The following is a 24,833-nucleotide window of genomic DNA, read 5'->3' on the forward strand; positions in this document are numbered from 1 at the left end:
AGAGATATGAACATTGGAAAAACTATTCCTTATTTAACAACCATTTTGTGATTAAATTCTACTAGTCATTCACTAATATATGTTATCTATGCCTCTTTGTTATGCAAATGTAATATTCCCATTACAAATCTAGTCCAGTAAAATCTATTCCCATAAAACAACAAGACTGACAAGTGGTTGCATTCTGTTGCTTTTGTCCAATTAATGCAAAAAAAAAAAAAAAAAAAAAGACCAATAATGCACTGTGTACTTGCTTTATCCTCTTAATGCCTATTTATCACTACAGATTCAGAAATGTTTAAAAGGTAACATTTGATAAAACAGTCCTGCCTTTTCAGAGATATAAATATCTAATAAATGATAACCATTTAAGATGTGATCACAGTTTGAAATCTACTTGTCAAAAGTGATTGCATTAGCAGAACCCGATTCATAGTCATGTTGTGTTGATCTCTGAATTTCTGCAACTAGCTAGTTCCTGGTTCAATGTTTTCACATCCTAAGGATAAACCAAAGATCAAAAGATTTTTCTTGCAGAATTACTCCATTTACCAGTAGGTTCTGACTTCTAACTGCTGAAACCACTGCAAAAGAACCTCCCAAACCTCAGAATACATTGCAAATGCAGTTTCAGATGTGTTTCAATTATTGTTGATAAAGAGCAGGGTTCCCCTTATTTAGATTCCATTAGGTGCCACTTCCAGTAGTATGTGTTAAAAGTGATACTTTACAAACTACTGTTGAGAGAGAGAGAAATGGCACCTAAATCAAGGGGAATTTAAAAAGTCATTATACTTGTAAATTCACTATAAACAGCTTCATTATAAATGGGCTTGGCTTTCTTACAATATTTTAATAATAAAATTAACATTAATTGCTGGCATGTTCTCTAATCAAAAATTGAAACTAGTTTCATAATTCAGTATCATTTTATTTATTTTTATCTAGAAAAATCCTCTTGCAATTAAGAACTCACAATGTGACAAATCTAGCAAGAGAGATAAAACCTAACAATTAATATAAATTGTTAGGTTTTGACATGACAGTATGAACCAGAGCTATGAATGCTCAATCCGTTCTACGTTGATATCATTTGTAAAAGAATAAGAGAAGTTTACCTCAATATGATACGTAGAACACTTCCGCATGATACTCTCCAGAAATTAAAATGAAAACAATTAAAAAATTGAAAATCTTACACTACAGTAAAAAATTAAGTAAAAAATTAATTTAATGAAAAAACTGGAAAACGATTTTCCATCCTGAAGCTTATTTGTATATAAAATTTACATTGTACATAAATTTGTATATAAAATCGAGTCCCAAGTAAGTGTGAAATTTCGAAATTAAATTTTTGAAATTTCACACTTACTTGGGACTCGAATAAAATTCAATTTAACATCTATCTACTTACTAACACTGGTATGCTTCTGCATTATAACAGCTATCACCCGTTCACCTACAAAAGCTCTATTATCATTAATCAATTTCTCAATGTCTATAAATATTCAATGACAGAATCTGCTTTAGGCTCAGAAATAACAATATTAAATAGCAGATTCTTAAATAGGGGATACCCCCTTGCTACAATAAGCCAAATTAGAGTACAAGCTAAGGATAAGATACAAAAAACTACACCAACCAACAATAGTAATAGAAAAAATACTTTATTTCTGTCCCATATGTTGAACAGTGGCACAAACAGCTTAACAGATTCTTTAAAGATACCAAATTTAAAATTGTGGCCAGACCAATATGGAAATTACACTCTATACTGAACAATCGCTCAATCCTTTCCACGTTTGCAACGCAAATAAATGACCTGGTATACAACATTTCTTGCGGTGACTGTGACTTGTCTTACCAAGATTCTACATGGTTTCCTCTGAATTTTTGTGTTAATCAACAAGTGGCCTCAGTTCGTGCTTCTCGTTCAGAAGCGTCAGAATTAGCTTTTCATACTGTTAATGAAAAATATACATTTTTATTCAACGAGGCCAAATTACTTAGTGTCCAATGTAATTATACAAGACTATTAATTGCAGAAACCGTCAAAATTAAATTACATGAGAATTCTGTTAATGTTTGCCAGCCATATCTAATCTCCGATTCATGGTCCTTTATGCACATGCGCGAAGCCAAATAATCCCTATTTAAGTTTCATGCTCACCCCTATTTAGCAATTTTCATTCCTGGAATTATGACATACAGCCGAAAAGCTTCAAGGAAGGAAAATCATTTTGCAATTTTTTCGTTAAATTAATTTTTTACTTAATTTTTAATTGCGTTAAATTGATTTTTAATTGTGTTTCATTGATTTTTAATTATTTTTTACTGTAATGTAAGATTTTTGATTTTTTAATTGTTTTCGTTTTAATTTCTGGAGAGTATCATATGGGAGTGTTCTATGTATCATATTGAGGTAAACTTCTCTTATTCTTTTACATATAACATAAAAGATGTAATCCAAATTAAGAATATATAAATCAGAAAGGTGTGTGTGTGTGTGTGTGTGTGTGTGTGTGTGTGTGTGTGTGTGTGTGTGTGTGTGTGTGTGTGTGTGTGTGTGAACAATGACAGAGAAATTCTGATGATGCACAAACTAAGTAAATGTGGGCTACCCTATGGACATGCAGTTGATCAAATGATAACCATGATTTTTTTAAAAAAAATTTTAGTAGTATGTCCCACATTACGAAAGTGGAAACAGATTTTTTTTTTTTTTTTTCTTGATTTGGTAGTTGTTGGCGCATCGGCTTCTGTGGCCATATTGCACCTCCCAAGGTTTTTGCAGTACTTTGATCCAAGCCCGAGGCGGGAATCGAACCCACGACCTTTGGGTTGCCGGGCAGGTACTTTACCCACTCGGCTAGCCCGGTCGGCAGTGGAAACAGAATGTGGCACACCAGGATCCAAAGGTTGCCAAACCTAGCTTTAGGTTTCTGATCAATCAAAACAGAACTTTCAAGATAAGGATAATGTACAATTTCTTTGATATAGGCTGAATCTTCCCTTTTTTTTTAATGTAAGGAACAGCTCTGTTCATAAACTACTTTTGTTTTTTAAGATGGCTGCCAACCTCTGACTTTTGGAAAACAAGATTTGTAGTATTTATCATAAAAAGCAGGTGATTGTAATTCCACACTATGAACTTGAATAAATTTAACTGACAACATAGGTATTTTATATTAAGACACAGCCATATGAGTGTGTTTATCAGTACAGTAATGCTTTCAAACATCAGTTCTAGGATTTTTCTGTTTGTGAATTTCTGTTTGGATTGTCTGTTAGACATCAACTAATTATGACAGCTTTAAGGGCTATACTGCTGCAGAGTTTCCCTTTTCAAAAATGTTGTCTTTTTTTTTTTTTTTTAATAACAACGGTACTGCTATCTAGACGTCACTGTTCAAGAGAATTTCAAGTTTTATCAGAATTTTTTTTTCACCTTGCCAAATATCCTCTCAAACTCAGCACTGCTGAGATGAGTTGTTAAAATGACAAACATGATTCAAAATACTTTATATTATTTCAAGTTTTCTTTCCACTTCTCAGTTACCAATACAGTTCCCATTATACATCAATTCTTTATCTGAATTCATTATACATCAATTTCTTACTCTGAAATTGAATTGATTTTGCAAAACATCTACTACATCTACTGCTTTGTCCTTTACTTTATCTTCGATAATATGGAGAGGTAACAGAAACTTATCCACAAAAATTTCAAATTTGAAAATGATGCACAGTCAACTGATAAAATTTTTGCTATCTCAGCATTTCTAAGAACATTTTTCAGTGGAAACTTGTTTTGGCTCATGGGTGTAAGCACCGTGCTGTGCGAGGATTGCCACACTTTATCAATCGTATTAGAGAAAAACCGTGTTGTAGAAGTACTGTGTTATATGGGGGGGGGGAGTTGCCTGTACTGATTTATGTTTTATCCTGCCAACTAGAAATCTGAGCATGCTGACTACAGATACTTTCTAGAATATAACCCCCACAACTGCTGAAGCCCAACCATATATAGTAAAAACTATGATTTAACTAACTATATGGAGATAAAGCTTGTCTGTTAATGGTGACTATACAGTAAACTCAAAATAAATGTACATAGTCACTTAAATCACTAGACTGTACTTTGATATACTGTATTTTACTGAACATGGAGTAAATCCAATAACAATGCAATGGAAAAACTACACCAAACTCATAAGAACAAAATTTTTATGCATACAAGTGAGTTTCACTTGTACGCTGGACACTTTTTGCATCATACAAATTTTAGCTCATTTACTGTTTTTCATAGAGCATTCTAGTTTTTCTATATGATTATCTAATACTATATTGATAAACAAAAGCAAGGCAGGCCTTTTCATTAGCTAAGTTAAATTTGTTTTAATGATGAAACAGTTTAATTGATGGTAAATACAATTATAATGATGCAACCACATCACAGGGTCCCATATGGATGAAAAGCCTGATTCAGCGGCCACTCTCTTCTTTTCGAAGTCCATTAAATTTGAGGTCTGCTAAAATTAGCATTTACTGTATTTATATAAAATACAGTAAATTATTATAATTATTCTGACACAATGCCTTCTCACTCTATGGTCTTCCCGAGTTGGTTTGATGTTTCAGGGTCGGATTGGGGCTCTCGCCTTTGGAATCTATTGTGCATCAAATCAGTCATGTCTCTATGAGTTAAAGAATCCATTAAAATTATTTTATTTGTTTACATCTGGAGAGCATTGACTGGAAGCATTCTACACAAAATACTGAGGTAATCTCTTACTCTTTTAAATATATGTATTTATATACAGAACTTCCAATAAATGAAAAAATATAAAAAATGATGGGAAATGAAAAGCGGCCATACAGAAACCAGATCATCACCAAATGTTTAATAGTTTATTAATTTTAATATTTTTCTTGAAAAAGTTTTACAAACTATCTAGAAAACAGTCCCACAAAGGGAAAATTAAAAAAAAAAAAGTTTAGGTTAGAAGTATCCTTACTTCAGGGAAATCATCTCTTGTCAGAAGATCATCATCATCATCGCTCCAGTCACTAAAATCATCACCTGCACTACTTTTGACAGATTCTACAACTTTTAGGAGGGGAAGGGAGGAAAAATTATATTTTAATTTTAGCTCATAGCATTCAAAAGCCAAATAAATTGCATTTCTCCACAAAATGAGAAAAGAATTTTTTATTTTATTATTATTTTTTTAAATGAGTTCGCAGTATTGTTTCTATTTTTTTAAAAAACTTTTATTAAGTAAAATAATAAAATTTGATGTAGATAATTTGTAACAAACTAAATCAATTACAGGATAAAAAAAAGACACGCCCTTAATTATCCTAAATATGAAGCGAATACAGTATGCATTTATCAGACAAGTACAAACATTTGTTTTATTTGGTATTCACTGGAATTTTTTCTTTTTCCAAAAAAAAGTTATAGTTTATAGTTAACCCAGTGCCAGTTGTGCAGAACCCGAGAGGGGCCCTCCAAAAATATCTGATGTGCATTATTCATCAATTAATGATTAAAAATTTGAATTTTTTTCTACCTTCCTAATACAATCAAACTTTTATCTGATATGTTTTGGAAGTGCAAAGTTAATGTTAACTCAAAATTAAAAATGGAAAGAACATCCCTGCTTCTGCATGATTATTTACAGTTTTTTTTCCTTCTTCAATGTGCTAGTTTCGTTTCTAGTGTCTCATGCAACACTGCTCGCACATTTAGTTTGAAATTGGTATCTGCTGACATGTGGTGGAGGATATTAAGGAAATATTAAGGAATATTAATATTACCAGGGAAAACTTGAAGGTAGCTATTAACTCTCTCCCCAGTAAAGCAATGACTGGACTGGACGAGTTCCCATAATTCATGATAAAAATATGTAGTGTATACACAATCGACCCACTCCATCCCGTTCTCTAATGAATACTAATTGAGGGGGTTATCCCAAAAGCATAGAAAAGATATTATGTAAAACTGGTTCCAAAAATAAACAACCCTAAATCAAATAAAGATTCCAGGCCCATCGCAATCGGATGCTCACTGCAAAAAATATTTGAAAAAGCAATCCTAAATACCATCAATCAGTACTGCTTTGGGGACAGACCAGAATACTTGAACTCTGTGCTTCCGCAAAGGTTGACTGTTACAAATTTAATGGAGACACCACTACAGATACAGTAAGCATTAAATAATAAACAACAGTTGGATATCATTTTCCTAGATGTAGCGACAGCATTTGACAACGTATCTATACCAGCTATGACAGTAATTCTGAAGGAGTATTTCTTCATGTCAGGAAGCACCTTAAGCTTTCTGTTCAATACCCTTCAAGAAAGAAAAGTCATCGTAATTAACGGCAAACAAACAGCAACTTACCGTATCTCCAAGTGAATATCCCAAGGGGTGTACTGTCCGCTACCTTCTTCGCAATTGCACCAGCTCCATTTTTAGCTCAAAATTGCGAATAATTCATTGCATAGGCAGATGATTTGAAATTTTTTGTTACCTCAAAAGAGCAGGAAACTTCACTTTATATATCCAAGGAAGCAAATAAGGCAATTTGGAAGCTTGAAGAATACTTACACTATAATGGTCTGAAACTAAATGATAAGAAAACTTCCCAAATGACCAGAAAAAGAAGAAAAATGAAATTATAATCTTTATGAATAATACCAGAGTTCAAAAAGCACCTGCACATCTTAACCTTGGCCTTAAGTGGGAGGAAGGATTAACCTTCATACTTCACACTTCGAATATATTAGAACGAAGACGTACACGGCATTCTGGAACACTAGACAAGGACTCACCAGTCTCCGAAGCCCTCATCTAATCATCTGATACATTCTTAAATGTGTTACACCAATTCTGTTGTATGCATCAACCATCTGGTCATCAGCCCCTAAGAACAACATCAAGGCCTTCTTGGGGGTGGAATACTGACTCCTGAGCTAAACAGGATAGCCAGGAAGCTGTTTATCATTTCCAGAGCAGTCGTCAGGTACAAATATAATAAGAATATTAATTTAATAATCTCATGCTCTGTGTTTTATGATTTTCAAATATTACAAATAAGATTATGTAAATAAGCTTGTAAATATTGAAATAATGTAACCACACCCTCTAGCCACATGCTGTTATTGGGTGTCTCAAAAGAGAAATAAATAGATAATAATAATAATAATGTTTTGGGTATACTATGTTTGGGGGAGGAGACTCCTGTTAGTAGTGCAGAAGCACTGAGAACTTTATGTAGTGAACTTTTATAATTTTTTTTTTTAGTTGCAAAAGTGTTAGCATATGCTACAGTCATTAGATTTATTCAGCAGCATTATAAGCATTGGTTGTTGAAGCAATTACAGGCCACTAACTACAAGGTTTTTCGGGAGCCTCTAAGTGGAACTTTATCTATTGATTTGGAATTGTTTTTCTCTAACTTTTGATTTAAAATTAGTAGTATAGTATTTTTTTGTGATTTCCTGATTAATGTGGTGTATTTGTTCTTTACGTGGCCCTTGTAATTGCTTAAAAATCCACAGTCGACTTCTGCTGACATTGTGTTATATCAATAAGAAAGTTCAAATTATGCTGCCATTGTTTTAGTATTAATATAGCAGATACTGGAAGTTTCTACGTAGCTTTGTAGCATGCAATCAGTATCAGAAGAGGCTTATAAACAATAACTTATAGCACTAAATACAAGTTTTAATAACTTGATCACGTAGTCTGTAATGTATGACATTAATATTTGTAGAGCTTTTAGTATTGATGATTTGGCATAGATTAGTGTTGTAAATAGGTTGCTCAAGAAATTGAATCACGTAGGTTGGTGATAGACAGTTAAATTTATTATCTATTATAACTAATTAGAATTTACAAACGTAATGTTATAGAGTAATACATATAACTTAAACTTGATAGGAGATACAAAAAACATATACTGCAAGCTTGATATTTAAATATATATATATATATATATATATATATTCAATAATGTAAACTTCATAGCATAATCAGTGCATAGTGTTATTATTGAATTAGGATATAAGTTTAGTGTAGTATTCTTAATTATACTAAATTTGAACCAAAATCATTAATCAGACCACAGCAGCAAAGCAAAAGGCTCAAGGTAGTGGGAGTGCTGTGGCTTGGGGCAGAACTGAGGGAGGGTTGTACTCAGAATCACAGCCTTATTAAATGGAGTGCTTGTTTGATACTTGTGGAGTTATCAGGAACAGGACATGATATTGTCAAGGGGGATGCCTTTGTGGGCGATTGATGTAAGGAGTAAGGAGTGTGAGGATGTTAGGCACCAACTCGCTTTGTTATGGGCATTTATGAGAGCTTGAAGAACAGGGTGGATGCCCTCAAAGGATTAAAATTGGGGGGCCACAAGCTCTTAGCTGCCGACATCAACACCAGACCCTGCACTCGATCATCAGGTAACACAGAGGTAATCCCCAAAGCATAATGCACTGGTCCCACAGGAGCTAGTTGTTGTCAGCGACTCTGTTGTCAGGGAAACAGGAAATATATTGTGCAAAAAGGATAGATGGAATAGGACTAGGGTATGTCTGCCAGGAGCAAACGTCGATGGTGTAGAACAGATACCATCTTTTAAGGGCACAAAATTGTACACATTGACACTAATGACATTAAGAGTAGGAGATCTGCAGAATTACTTAACAAGTACAGGTCAATGTTGAAAAAAAAAAAGTTGCGATTTATGGTTAAATTTGAAATTGTCTGCATTTCTGCCAAGACATGATAGGAGGGTGTATACAACAAGAGCCTTGTCATCAATCCAGCCAGCCCTGGAGAGATGTGCAGGGCTGATGGGGTGGGAATTTTCTCAGTGTGACCTGTGCTTGTTAACAGGAGAGACTGCATCTACAGGGGTGGGATACACTTAAATAAAAAGGGTGCAAGAATATTTACAGATGCTATCGAAGCAGTGCTAGGTGCATTGGAAAACTGCTAGCTTGGGGATATACAGACTAACAGATTAACGATAGCCGAAGGTAGAGGTGAAAGTGATTCTTGGACTGCTTCTATTGGAATGAGCAGCAGTCTGGAAAACAAGGTGCTGGGGATTTCAAAAACTGCTGGCAGTCATCATCGAACAAGTAAATAAATGGGTAGGGTTTGTGTAACTAACAGTAAGAACAGATGGATGTATACTTGCATGTACACCAACGCTAGGATTATTCATAAATAAATTTTGTGAATTTGAAGTACTGGTCAAGACATCAAAGGCAGATATTGTTGGGATATCAGAGAAGTGGAGCCACACAGATATAAGAAATGCAGAATCTGAATCTGGGGAGTACAATGTGTACACAAAGGAAAGACAGGATAGGAAGGGTTATGCTGCTAGTTAGAAAACACACAAAATCTAAGGGAGTGCATCAAGTTGACACTGGTGTCTAGTGCAATGTCAAGTCAGTCTGGGGTGACATAAGCACTGGGAAAGCAAAAATGATTGCAGGAATGTGTTATAGGCCTAATGACTCTGATGAGTAGAACGAACAACTGAACAGAGAAATGGAGTGGGCCAATAAATCAGAATGTCTTATAATTGAGGATTTTAACCTTCCAGATAGACTGGAACTTATGGGTTGGTCACTCACACATTAGCAAAAATTATTGAGGATTTACTGGATGACTGTTTTCTTCAGCAGCATGTTCGAGTAGCAAACAGAGGGAGTAATACTCTTGATCTGATTACAGCAGTGATTATTCAACAATTAAGAATTTGCAGATAAAGGAACTACTAGGTGGCAGTGATCACAGTGTACTGATGTGGGATTTACTTATATAACTATCATCAGGGGTAAAGGAAGGGGTTTTTGCTTTTGTAAAGCTAATTATGGTGAACTCAGACAGTTTTTAAATTCTATACAGTGGAACCAACAGCAAATTCTAAATGAGCCCCGACCTTTCCGCATCCTCCGTATTTGGTGGTGACGGGCTCGGAACCCTGGTCTAATCAAGAAGCATGTGCTACGCACTGCTGCTCCTTCCCACCTGGCTACAGAGGCGCCAGTCCAGTTGATATTGATGGTTCGACTGCAGATGATCCTGCTCAGGTAGCAGACAAATTGAACTGAGTATTATGCATATCTAAATTCACATGAGAAATTCTGTATGGAAATGGAGGCCAGAAGTTTATCAAACTCTAACAGGGAGCTAAATGATTTTGTAATAATTGGAAGAGAAACTGTTAAATTTAAACATAAAAAAGCACCTTGGATGGATGGGATCTATCCAGGTATATTAAGAGAGGCAGCAAAGGAAGTAAGCAAACCCTTAGCCATAATTATAAGAGCATCCTTGGATTCAGGAGAAATCCCCATGGACTGAAGATATGCAAATATATCGCCAATTCATAATGGGAAATTAAGTGAGTTAAAGAAGCAATGCAGGATCATCTTGCCAAGACTGATGTGATACGGTATGGGTTTGTTAAGGGGAAATCTTGTCTGACCAATCTGACTGGATACTATGATGTAGTCACAAAGGAACTGGATGCAAAAAATAATTTTGATATCATATACTGTTTCACATAAAATACTGCTGAACAAATTGGAACAGTATGGCATTAAGGGTCAGTTGCTGCTGCTATGGATAAAGGGATGGTTGAGTGGGAGAAGATAGAGAGCTGTATTCAATGGACACTGCTCTTTGTGGACTAATGTTATTAATGAATTCCCCCAAAGTTTGGTGTTGGGGCCCATTGTTGTTTTCTATATTTATCAATGATATTGATAAAGGTATATCAGGCTAATGTTCAAGTTTGCAGATGACACAAAAATTGGAAGGGTTGTTAATGACAGTAATAACAGTATGCTACTGGAAAAGGATCTATAAAAGTTGGGCAGATAGGCTAGGAATAACAGAAGTTTAACTGAGAATAACTGAAGTTTAACATTGACAAATGCAAATTACTGTATATGGGTAGCAGTAACTCCAGAGTAATATAACAACTGTGCAGTACTACACTCGGGTGTAGTGGAGAATGAAAAAGACCTGTGGGTAATTGTACAATTAGATATGAAGTTTTCTGAGCAGTGCAGACAGGCTGCCAGAGCAGCTCATGGGGACTTGTCAATGATTTAGAGCAATTTTGCTAGCAGGGATAAGGAGGTGATTATCTCTTTGTATAAGGCAATGGTCAGGCAACACCTTGAGTATTGAACACAGGTCTGAAGGCATTATAGGAAGGATGATGTAGAGCTGCTAGAACAAGTACAGAGAAGGGCAACAAGATTGGTGAGTGGAATAAAGGGGTGCCTTTACCAAGAAAGGCTTAAGGTATGCAAATTGCAGTGTCTGGAGACTAGGCATCTGCAAGGTGATCTGATTGAGGTGTATAAAGCATTGAATGGTTTGAGCAAGCTCAATGCTGATGGGATTCTTCCTCTTGCTCAAATTAAGCACTTGAGGGGGCATAGATTCAAATTGAAGAAAGACAGTTACAGAATAGACATGTGGAAATTTGCCATTAGCCAGCGAGTGGTTGACTGCTGGAACAAACTTACATTTTAGCTGATGCTGTATAAGCTTGCTTTCTTGCATTGTATGCCACTACTGATGCTAATGCTAAAAAGGCTATATGATCAGGATACTTTCATATTATATAAAATGCAAAAACTGGTGAAAACCACATGGTTCTGTTGCCACTTCAGCCAAAGATAAAGTTCACCTGCTAGCATCCTACTTTTCTTCTAACTCATGTATTGATGATCTTGGTAAATCATCTCCTACCCTACCCACCACGCTCCATTTAATGCCTGCTGTGGTCTACCATAAAAAGGATGGCAGAAGAATTTTGAACAATCTTGATACTAATAAAGCTCCATGTAGTGATAGTATCTCTCAAATTGTTCTCAAAATCTGTGCTCCTGAGTTTACTCCTGTTCTGTGTCAGCTTTTTTCACTTTCTTATTCCAAAGGTGTTTCCCTTTTTCTTGGAAATTTGCTCATATCCAGCCAGTTCCTAACAAGGGTGAGAAACCCCCCCGCATCCAATTATCATCCCATTGCACTTACTTCTACTCTTTCTAAAGTAATAGAGAAATCAATTAATCTCCAACTCAAACTATCAAGAAACCTTTCATCTGATCAATGATCATCAGTGTGGATTTCATCAGTGTCAATCCACTGGTGATATTCTGGCTTATGTTACCCAGCTATGGACAAATTCAATTGAAAAGTCTGGTGAAACTCCAGCAGTTGCTCTTGGCATTTCAAAGGCTTTTGATCACATTTGGCATAAAGGACTTCTAAATAAGCTTCCATCTTATGGTCTGCCAACCATTTTTTGTAATTGGATATCCAGTTTTCTCTCTGACCGCTCACTGTGGGTGATGGTAGATGGCTCTCTGTCTTCTAACTTCTCCACTAAAGCTAGTGTTCCCCAAGATTCGGTTCTTTCTCCCACTCTATTCCTCTTGTATACTAATGATCTTATTAATTGATCAGAAATCCTATACATATTTTTGCTGATGATAGTTAACATTCAATTCCTTAAATGCTGATCTCCAGGTAATTCTTCTGTGGGACAAAGCTAACTCAGTCAATTTCAAACCTTCTAAAACTCATTCCTGTCATAAATCTCACAAAAAGGGTTGTTACAACTGGATGAAGCACAGCGTGATAATGAAGCATTACTACTCAAATGTGTTCAATTTGTAAAGAATGAAAAAGTTATAGAAGAAATGATATTTTCAAAATTGCTGACAACAAATACAAAGGGTTTATCAATTTGAAACCTGAAAGTTTTTTCATGGAAAGATATTCCCTTTTCCAAATGTCATCATGCGTGCAAAGGATGGGGAACCGGCTATGGTTGGTCAACAACGTGGATTTGTAGCTAACTGAAAAAATGGCGAATAATGCAATGAATTGCATTTGGTTGTTAAGCATCTCAGCAAAAGGTGCAACAATTTAACAAATGTGGTTACATCCCTCTGCACAGTTTTTGATGTTTGTATACCAATAGCTGTTTTTAACTCATTTTTTTACGCTGATTTTGGAAATGTTACTCATTTTCTTCTATCACATACCATTTTTTTCACAAATTGCTTAAGCTGATGTCATGAGTTGTATTATTAAATGTATTAACTTAGGAGTAAATGCTGGGAATTTGTAAACTAAATCATCACATGTTGGCAATACAGCCTTTCACTCATTTGTTTCTCGACTTTGAGAACTCCAATACAGAAGTGTTTATCAATGTGAGCTCAGTTTATTTTTGAGGTTATCATGTCAAACTTGTGCTGAAAAGTGAGTAAAATATTGTCTTCAAGCAAAGACAAGATATTACAGAATTTGTCAAAAGAAAAAAAAAAAAAAAAAAAAAAAAAATGCATATTACGTTTATTTTATAGAGAAACTCAGTGACTAGGACAAACAATGGGCTCCACATGAAGTATGCCAAACCTAAAAGAGGAGTCTCAAAGACGTGTTGCTCCACAATGGAAATAAATATGAGTAATTCCAGTAGCTCACTCTGTGCATTTGAAGAACATGGTTGGTTAGTCTGTGCTGACTCTAAAATGATAAGCATGTTACTTGGACAGCAATCTGGCTACACAAACATGCCTTGCTTTTTGTGTGAGTGGAACAGTCGGGTAAGGAGTAAGCACTGGGATGTCAAGGTCTGGTCAAAGGGGGGAAGTTTGTTGCCAGGATCAAAGAACGTAGTTCCTAAACAACTAGTACACCTAAAAATTGTCCTTCCACCATTGCACACCAAACAGAGATTTGAAGAAACAATCTGTGAAAGCTTTACCTCAGGACAGTCTCTGCTTCAACTATCTTTGTACTAAATTCCTATCAATCACCCAGGAGACGTTAAAACAAGGTATTTTTTGTTGGACCTGAAATTTTCAAACTGATGAGGAACCGAGATTTTGAGGGAACTATGAATAAAAGAGAAAACTGGGCATGGATTAGCTTCAGGTCTGTTGTTGTGAACTTCTTAAGGAACAACAAGAATCCAGACTACAAGAATATAGTTGAAAATATGTTGGCAAACTTCAAGAAGCTGGGCTACAACGGGAATGTCAAGGTACATTTTTTACATTCCCACATCAACTACTCTCCAGAAAATCTATGAAGTGTTAGTGAAGAACAGGCTGACTGGTTTCACTAGGACAAGTCATGGAGATGAGGTATCAAGGGAGGTGGAATGTCAAACATGATGGCGGACTACTGCTGGACGCTGAAGAGGGACTGTAAATAAAAGGATCAACAGGAAAATCAAAGAAACGATAATTTCACCCATTGTAGATCAGTTTTTAAAATGAGAGGTGAGCATTTGGTTGACATTTTACCAAACTGCCCTTTTTAATAGTGTTTTCAACATGTACTTAAATATAAGTCTGGTAAAAGTAGCATTTTGTTATAATTTCCGTGCACAGATTCTGCAAAAATTAATAAAAATTTTGAAAAATCAAATTTTCTTTTGTAATTTTTGAAGAAACCTAACATGATAGAAAAAAATGGAAGTCATTTCTGAAATCAACATTAGAAATTGATTCAGAAACACCATTTTCTGAGAAAATATCAGTGAATTTTTTTCAAAATTCAGAGTGGTGTTATTAATAAAATCAAGTCTCATTCTTTGAATGATAGATTATTTTGCCAAATAATGCAACGAAAGTGATGAAGAATTCGGTCTTTTATTCCACAAGGAATTAAGTGTGGAAAATTAAGCATAACACTGAAATCTTACGAAATGATGTGGCGTATCTTTCTGATATATTCAAAAAAATTAAATGAAGTTCTTCTCAATCTGCAAGGAAACAAGATCAATTTTATTAAGATAAAAGGAATTATAATGGAATTTATTAACAAACTTACACTATTTAAAAATAATCTTGGTTGAAGAGAATGTTCTCAATTTTCATCTTTGCAAGGGATGAATAATCAGCTGTTGCAAAGATGAAAATTGAGAAAATCCTTATGGATAGAATTAAGCATACTGATTTGAAAACAAATTTTTCTGACAATGATGCTATTAAAGAAGACTTGATAATCCAATTTAAACATCTGCATGAACTTATAATACCAGATTGGGTGATTAACCCACTTCTAACAGATGTGCATAATGTGAGTCAACATTTGCAAGAAGAATTTATTGAATTGTAAAATGACGGAGACCAAAGTACAATTTAATCAAACTGATCATGAAATATTTTGGATCCACAAACATCTCATTCCCTCTCCTGTGCCACGAAGCAAAATTACTTATTACAGCATTTCCAACATTGTACTTGGTAGGTTCAGTGCAGTAGTATCGCTACTAACAAAGGAGATTTAAGATTACTTTTAACAAATTTAGAGACAAATATAAATAAATTAGCAAAGTTGCATGAAACACAAGGATGGATCTCATTAAATTTATTTGTTTAAAAAATGAATACCTAATAAAAAAATAATATCAAAATAATTTATAAATCTTTGTAATAGTAATAGTAATTTGTAGTAGTCATAGTTACAAAAATAAATATAAAATATTTACTTATATTTGTCTTCTTTATTAGAACGAGAAACTATAGATTTTTTTAAAACATAGGCATGGATTAAATTAAAATTACACAGTAAAAGTTACACATGAAATTAACTTCAAGTGAATAAAGTGAGCATTTAACTCGCTATGGTCGAGAATCACTGAGCTAGATTACAGGACAGCTATACAACAGGAGATGAAGGGTTGTTATCAATGGTCTCTCAGTGATTGATGATGGGGCTGCTCCTGTTCTGAGTTTCTTAAATGATCCTGACAAAGAAATACAGAAGATAATATCAAAATCTGTAGATGTGAAGACTGAGAGAATGGTTAATGGTAAGCATAAAGCAGAACTCTTTCAGGACGACTTGGATAAGCTACAGGGATAGTCTGATAAGTAGCAACTTTTTTAATGCTGAAAAATGCAACATTTGGGAAACAGCAACCCCAAAATAGCTTAGAGGAGCTATACTAGGAACTAGAAGAAAGGGATTTGTGACTTATGATGAGGCAGATAGGCAGCAGGGAGCACCTGTGGTATCCTGTTGATAATTTATCAATCAATCAATCATATAAAAATAAGGTTTGGAGGTTATAATTCCACTGAATAATGCAATCATGAGACTGCTTTTGGAATACTGTATCCACAAAGAGAGGTTACACCTAACAAAAAAAAAAAAAAACCCTGAAAAAGACTCAAAAATGATCAGTGGTACCAGATGAGACTGCTTAAATGGTGCTCATATAAGGAGAAACTTCAAATATATGGGATATAGGAGTTTAAGAATAAGGTTCCTTAGAAGTGAACTAATAGAAATATACTGGGATTTGCATTGGGAATGGGGGGGGGGAGAAATAATAAAAGAATGAAAACAGAATTTGCATGTTATTAAATGTTGCTAGAACCAGGAAGCATAAATTCAAACTAAAGGGGAAGAAATATAGACTGACATGCTCCAATTTGCATACCTTAAGACTTTCTTGGTAAGAGCAACCTTTGTTCCCCTCAGCAATCTCATTACCTTCTCTGTACTTGTTCCAGCAGCTCTATGTTCTTCCTAAAATGAGGCCTACAGACCTGTATATGGTACTCAAAGTGTGGCTTGACCATTGCCTTGTGCAATAAGTTGCCTGCATGGGTGACAAAGCTTGGAAAAATTCAAAGACCTGCTGGACCTACCAGAAGAGGGAAAGCAGAGTTCAGGTGAAGTACACGTCACTACCATCTATGCACTATATAATCAATACTAATATTAAAGGCATCACCAAAATGCTCTGCTATTTGTTTATAAAACACTGCTCTGACATCCTGTTTTGGGATTCATGAGCACCTCATCAGATATTAGTAGTATCTCATGACAATTTCCCGAGAAAATTGTTGAAATAAATTCATTTGACGTAAGCTGCCATTCAGTACATATAGTTGAAAATAAAAACTTCTAAAATAGCTAAATGCTATTTAAACTTGTCGCAAAAACAAAAGAAAGGATAAGCAATCATAACTGAAAGGTGATTCACCTTTCACCAATGCCATTTGTCTGAAAGCAATGCAACATGCAGACAACTCTTCTGCTGTGAGATATATGACCATTGCATTTTCCTATGCAGTTTACAATCAGCAGACAGAAGAAACAATATTAAAAGCAAATTAAGTATTGTAATTCTCATAAAAAATGATTAATTATCTATATATTAAACATTTAAATATACAGGGGGTCCTGGGTATCTGAGTCCCCACAGTTACGAGGATTAATTTCTGAAACCGATAAAAGCAATGAAATAACGTAGAAGATGTTTTGGAAAAGTTTCAATATTCTGAACAGTATAAAAATGATTGCAGAAGTTTGGAAAGTAATTTTGTGTGGATTAATGAATAGCTCATGGAAAAATTTATACTCTGATGCTGTTCATGAACATGAAGAATACAATGTGACCGGGTTACAAAATGAAATTGTAAATCTTGCAAAAGAAGCAGGATTCCATGAAGTTGATGATGGGGATATTGGACAACTGCTTCAATCAAGTGCTGATGTTATTTGTTGTTATTTGGTTTTTAGGAGCATTAGCAATAAGGCCATATTGCTCCGGGATATGCGGTGGTCATTCCCTGACCTTTCCGCATCCTCCGTATATTTGGTGGTGATGGGCTCAAACCCCGGTCTAATCAAGAAGCGTGTGCTATGCACTGCTGCTCCTTCCCACCTGGCTACGGAGGCGCCAACAATCAAGTGCAAAACCACATACAAATGAGGAGCTAGCAGAATAGACCAACTACCCACAGAAGAGGAAGCCGAAAATGATGACGTGATGGAATCACCAAAGGATAAAGATTTGAAAATTAAAGAATTAAAGGGAAGTCCTTGAGAAATTCGACCAAGCACTTGAATATTTTTGTGAAAATGACCCTATTCATGATCATGCAGCAAAAGTTAAGCACAATGTTAGACATAACTAAAGGCTATGATACATTTATATCTGAAAAAATACAGCAAAAAATAAAATAAACTCTGGATTCACTCTTTAGTCATAAAACTGGAAAATAGTGTAATGTCAATAAACTTTACTTAACATTACACTGTTCAACATATTATAATAAAAACGTCTAATATAATAATTGTCTCACTTTTAGTTCCTTCAATCCATTTTTTTTATTATTTAGAAGTGCGTAGTACACATTACGAAAATTTGGTCCCTATTTTAAGTGGAATTTTCTGGAACCAATTTCCCTCGGATAACGAGGACCCCCTGTATATTCAAAATATTTTTAAGTAATCTCAAAAGTTTTTTTAGAATGCATCTCAAATTCCTTTAAGCTCACTAGAGTACACTGATTAATCAATTAACATGATGATCTGTTGATGTAACCAGACACTGATTAATCAATTAACATGATGATCTGTTGATGTACATAAAACATAATAATAATAAATAAAAATTGAAAATGAGTATAATAACCATATATACCTATTTCATTATCACCTTTAGGTTTTTCAAGAACATCGATTTTAATAACTTTGGGTGGTGGACTGCTAGGTGGCTCTTCTCGCTTTTTCTCAGGCATGGAAGTGGGTGCTTTGCTGTCACTGTTCAAAGCTAACATTTTCCCATCTGCAAATATTAAACATATTGCAAAGGAATTTGGCATAAGGTTTTCAACTGAAAAATCTATTTATTATTAATTAAAAAAAAAAAAAAAAGTTAGCATAGCTTTCTACAATCATATTCACAAAGAATGTGGAATACTGCCAACAGTATTTCACTTTCCCTGCCATTAATTTTATTTCAAACTTTGTTTCATTACAAATGTATTAACTCCTCCCCTCCCCTCCAAATTATCTTGCCAAATTCCAGCTTCTAAGAATGTTTTTGAACATTTCCTAAAATGTTTCAGGACATATAAAAAGATAATTTTACAACAAAAATATTGAAGCAGTAATCCCAGAGTAATGTATCAACTCTGTGGTACCACACTGACAGTGGTAGAGAAAAAAAACAGGACCTGGGGGTAATTGTGTAGGAAGATATGAAGTTTTCTGAGCAGTGCACATGGTCTGCAAGAGTAGCTCATGGTGTCTTGTCAATGATATACAGGAATTTTTCTAGCAGGGGTAAGAAGGTGATTATCCCCTTGTATAAGGCAATGGTCAGGCCACACCTTGAGTACTGTATACAGGTCTGGAGGCCTCATTTCAAGAAGGATGTAGAGCTGCTGGAATGAGTACAGAGAAGGGCAACAAGATTAGTGAATAGAACAAAGGGTTGCTCTTATGAAGAAAGGCTTAAGTTTTGCAAATTACAGTGTCTGGAGACTAGGCACCTGCAAGGTGATCTGATTGACGTGTATAAAGCCTTGAATGGTTTGAGCATGCTCAGTGCAGATGGAATTCTTCCTCTTGCGCAGAATAATCGCCTGAGAGGGCATAAATTCAAATTGAGGAAAGATAGTTGTAGGATAAATGTGCGGAAGTTTGCCTTTAGCCAGCGGGTGGTTGATTGCTGGAACAAACTTCCTTCTGTCATTGTAGAAGTTGATAGCATAAATAGATTCAAGGCAGAACTTGACAAACATTTGGAGTGAGTGGATGGGTGAAATAAGGTTTTTTTTTTTTTTTTTTTTTTGCTGATGCTATATAAGTTTGCTTTCTTGCATCATGTGCCTTTGCTAATACTAACTTGGACAAACAGACACTGCATGAGGTGTGATCATAAAGTTCAGACACTGATTCAATATCTTGAAATTGTAGCGATTTGTCTCAAACCATTCAAGGCTTTATACACCTCTATCAGATCACCTTGCCGGTGCCTAGTCTCCAGACACTGTAATTTGCAAAACTTAAGCCTTTCTTCATAAGAGCAACCCTTTGTTCCATTCACTAATCTTGTTGCCCTTCTCTGTACTCGTTCCAGCAGCTCTACATCCTTCTTGAAATGAGGCCTCCAGACCTGTATACAGTACTCAAGGTGTGGCCTGACCATTGCCTTATACAAGGGGATAATCACCTTCTTATCCCTGCTAGAAAAATTCCTGTATATCATTGATAAGACACCACGATGAGCTACTCTTGCAGACCATCTGCTCAACCTTTCCAGATCCTGTTGCAGCATACTGTCAGTAGTGTCCTTAACAACCCTGCCAACCCTTTGTATCGTCTGCAAACTTGGATATTAAGCTTGATATACCATCATGAATATTATTTATAAATACAGAAAACAATAATGGACCCAACACTGAATCCTGAGGGACTCCACTAATAACATTAGTCCACAATGAGCAGTGTCCATTGATTACCACTCTCTGTCTTCTCCCCTCAACCACCCCTTTATCCATAGCAGCAGTCTTCCATGTGCAACAGTATCAAAGTTATTCCCTGCATCCAGCTCTTTTGTAACTTTTCTTTCATTTAGTATCCAATCAAATTGGTCAGTCAAGACTTCCCCTTAACAAAACCATGCTGTGTCCGAGCTATAACTGAAGTCTTGTCTAGATGATCCTGCAGTGCTTCTTTAACCAGTGCCTCCATTAATTTTCCTGGAACAGAAGTTAAACTCACAGGTCTATAATTACTTGTGTCAGCCTTTGATCCTCCTTTGTGAATTGGGGTCACATTTGCACATCTCCAGTCTATAGGTACATCCACTGAGTCCAAGGAAGCTCTCATAATTATGGCTAAGGGTTTGCTTACTTCCTTTGCTGCCTCCTTTAATATAACTGGATAGATCCCATCCACCCCTTGTGCCTTTTTTATGTTTATCTTCAACAATTTCTCCTCCACTTTACTCTCAGTTATTAAAAGATTATCTAAGCTTACTGCCAGAGTTGAATTCACCTCTGGCATTCCCCCTCGCTGAATAACTCCTGATGTGTGAATGTCGATGCAAAATATTCATTTAGTTTGTTAGCTACCTGAGCAGGATCATCAACAGTTGAACCATCGATATCAAGTGGACCAATCTGATTCATCCCCTTCCTTCTAGAGTTTACATAAGTAAAGAACTCTTTGCTGTTTTTCTTTGCATCCTTTGCCAAAGATTTCTCATAATCTGCCTTTGCCTGCCTAACCTCCTTTGTGACTTGGTTACAGACCAGCTTATATCTATCATAGGAATTATTTGAAGCACATGCTGACATTCTCACCCTGACAATATCATAGGACACATGGCAAACATTATGCTGTATTCAATTGTTTAAAACTCTGCAAGCGCAATGTGCTGGACACATTACAAGAAGAAAAGTTTTGAGCTAATGTACTTATTTTCCAAAACTGAATGCAATTTGCCCATACCACAGATAAAAACAAAGGCCTCAGAGTATTTCAATTATGAAGACACTGTATACAAACAAAGTTTACAAGTACAGCATTGCTCTCTCTTTCTCTCTCACTTATAGATTTCATGAAACTAAAACTATTAAATGATTAATTAATAGATATAATAACATAAAAGAAGAATTTCTTTTTTTACCATTGTGGTTATTACTGGAAGTAGTCAAGCTACTTGTAGTAGAAAGTGTAAGAACTACAGTAGTGGCAGCAGGGGTAGTAGTAGTAGAAACAGCAGCCCCAGGAGTCGTAATGGACGTGGTTGTTGAACAGCTAGTGGCACTGCTACTATTATTAGCAGCAACATTTGCAGTAGGTAGAGGAGGTGGAGGAGGTGGTGGGGGAGGTGGCGGGGGAGGGGGAGGGGGAGGAACAGCAGCAGCAGTAGAAGATGTAGTAACATTAGTAGTGGCGGCAGCGGCAGTAGTAGCAGTAGTAATAGTGGTAGTAGTAGTAGCAGCAGTAACAGTAGTAATAGCAGCAGTAACAGCAGTATTAACTGCTGCAGTAGTACTGGTAGACAGAGCAGTACTACTATTACTGATACTGCTGCTGGCAGTGCTGGTGGTAGTAGTAGCAGATGTAGCAGCACTAGTGCTGGTGGTAGCAGAACTGGCAGTAGTAGTAGTAGTGGCAGTGGTTGTAGTAGTACTACTGCTACTAGTAGTAGTGGTGGTGGTGGTGGTATCATCAGCTTTTCTTCTTTTATTATCCTTTTCTCGAGATGGGGACGGTGAGCGCTGACGTTTATTCCTCTGCCAAGATTTACTACTTGAGGATACATCTCTCCTCCTTCCTCTATCCCGTCTGTTGTTCTTTCCCTTCTTTTCTTCCTAAAAAAAAAGTTAATATACATGTTTGTTTAAGAATATCTAACCAGACATTCTTTGAAAGTATAATTTGACCATTATAATTTTACTTCTATCTTAAAATATTACTATTTACATTAATTTTTACTAATTTCAAGAGCTATGTACAAGTTAAAATTTGGAGCTAGGCTTTTTCACACTTCCTTTTATTACTCCAATGAGTGGTAAAAGAAGGTATGGAAAAACTAACTGGTTTAATTAATAAATAAAAAGTTGCTTAAAATAGCATTTATTCATATAACGTGCATGTCAGGTTTTTTTTTTTTTTTAAAATGAAAACCCTTAAACCTGAAAGGTATCAGAACTATAGTACTTAGTAACGTGCATAGGTTGAAGGTTGAGAAGATGAAAGAAGATACTTGTTGTTTAAAGAATGTTCAAAATTCTTCTGACATCTTTTTGACAGAAGACCACAGGAGGAGGCACTAAATGGAGTGTGAAAACACCTATGGTGGCACCTACTACATTTACAGACCGAAGCAAAACCTCAGGTGCCTCTCTGACAAGTAAGCCTTTCAACAGGTTTTTTTTACTTTAATTTACATCTTTTCTCAAATTTCTTATTTCTTTAGGGTTTCATTAAGAGTTTCCTTCCCCATTCCTTTCTTGGTAATGCACCATTGTAGTTTAACTCAGTTTATGTCAGGTTCTAATGTTGACTCTCCTTTCTCCCATACTTCAGAAGAGTGACCCAATCATTTTTCTGTCTTGGTTATATTAATGGTAACAAAATTTTCTTAGAGAAATGGCGCAAATTATGTCACTTCCTACTCAGTCACTAACGTTGATTCGGTAGAGTAAGTAGCAGGAGTGAGAATAAAATGTTGCATCCTTCATACTAAGAGATGGAAATGATGTCACTTCCTAAATGACACTAACTCAGTCACTAACATTGATTCGGTAGAGTAAATAGCAGGTAGTAATATTATGCAAGTAATATTACTACCTGCTACTTAATAAAAGCTTCAAAGCCACCAAAGCAGCCTCTAGTGTTGACAAAAGAACGAGTTTGAAAACATAGAGAACGGGAAAAAAATGAAGAGTTTAATGAAATCTGTTTCTTAAGATTTTGATCAACCTTCTAAGTAGCATAAGTAGCGGGTGTGAGCATAAAAACGTTACATCATTTATAACTTCAGTTCTAGCTGTTAGATTTTAATAGCTGTTTGATTAAACCGTTTAAAAATTTAAACTGTTTTGATTTAAGAATGCAACAATAAAACAATCACTTCGACAAACAACTATCACTCCTTGCAATAGTTTTTGGTTATGATGTCATACTATTCTACAAATGGATTTTGCTAACTCAAATTATAAAAATACCAAATATAATTTCAGTTAACAACCTATAAGGCGCCTCCATAGCCAGGTGGGAAGGAGCAGCAGTGCGTAGCACACGCTTCTTGATTAGACCGGGGTTCGAGCCCGTCACCACCAAATACGGAAGATGGGGAAAGGTCAGGGAATGACCACCGCATATCCTGGAGCAATATGGCCTTAGTTGCTAATGCTCCTAAAAACCAAATAACAAACAAACAACCTATAAGAGCACAGTCAGTCCTCGTATAACACGAATTCGATCATACACAATTTATAAACAAGGGAACAATATCGTATATAACATGAACCGAATTTGCTTATGCATGATTCACCTTTGTGTTCACAAGAAATGGCAGTCGAACGTGGAATCACCCCCAACTGAACGCAACACGATAGGAATGAAGAGAAGATTCTGAAAATGTATTTATGTTTTTTATATCAGTGAAGGGGAAAACATTTCACCATAATAATGTAAAAACCCACACAATTCCAGCTATCAGTATTATCACAAATGCAATTAGATCGAGTTTACTATAAGTTTATAACAGATTCCATAAGCAGAAATGCAATTGGAAATTGTTTTTATTGTTTTATGGTAGTAACCCCCAGAAATGTGCTTTAGTAAAATGTGAGGTAGTGAGGTGTTAATAGTGTGTCTCTGCCTTTACAGTGTTGTTTATTCAGTTGCAACACACGTGCAGCTTTGTTTATGTGTATCAAGCGTAGCTCCTCATTTTGTAATTGTGTTTTATTCCCTAAAAATGAGTAAAATACTTAAAATGTGTGAAAAGGAAGCATCCTGGTGAAGACACTACAGATTCAGAGAGAAAAAGAAAATCAATATCAATAAACAGAGGCAAACTGGGTCAAAAATTCTTACACGGGAAAATTTGTAGTGGCCTCATACTAGCGTTTATGACCAAAATCACAATGGCCTCCGGCCCACCGGGGTTTTGCCGAGAATTAGAAAGAATGCAGAGAAAATAAAAACAACTCAAAGTGTAATTAAAATCCATTAGATCAAGACACAAAGAACTGGAAGAGATGGAATGGCTGTCATCTGTTTGGATATAAAATCGAACAAAAAACAAGTTTGCTTACGATAGAAGCAAAAGAAGTAGCAATACTTTGTTACGTAATAGTCGTAATAAAATATGTAAGTATTTTATTATGATTATTTATTGTGCTTGGTAATGTTTTGGTTACAAATGTGTGTTCAATCTTGGGTGGTCAGCACCTAACACTATTTTTCCCATAGGGCCTGTTGTTTATATTGC

General features: G+C 35.5%; 1 protein-coding gene across 1 annotated transcript in view; it reads right to left on the bottom strand.

Moving 5' to 3' along the window:
* Positions 1-24,833, bottom strand: part of LOC150084316 (uncharacterized) — a 333,113-nt gene that overhangs the window by 105,110 nt on the left and 203,170 nt on the right. Inside the window, exons 14-16 of the mRNA XM_090376182.1 lie at positions 21,510-22,200; positions 18,513-18,656; positions 5,019-5,110 (exon numbers count right to left, since the gene is read on the bottom strand). Coding sequence (XP_090232308.1) covers positions 5,019-5,110; positions 18,513-18,656; positions 21,510-22,200 — 927 coding nt within the window. The remainder of the gene's footprint in view (positions 1-5,018; positions 5,111-18,512; positions 18,657-21,509; positions 22,201-24,833) is intronic.

Source organism: Mastigoproctus giganteus, chromosome 6 (genome assembly GCF_048544385.1).
Source record: "Mastigoproctus giganteus isolate SK-2022 chromosome 6, ASM4854438v1, whole genome shotgun sequence".
NCBI classification, from domain to species: domain Eukaryota; kingdom Metazoa; phylum Arthropoda; class Arachnida; order Uropygi; family Thelyphonidae; genus Mastigoproctus; species Mastigoproctus giganteus.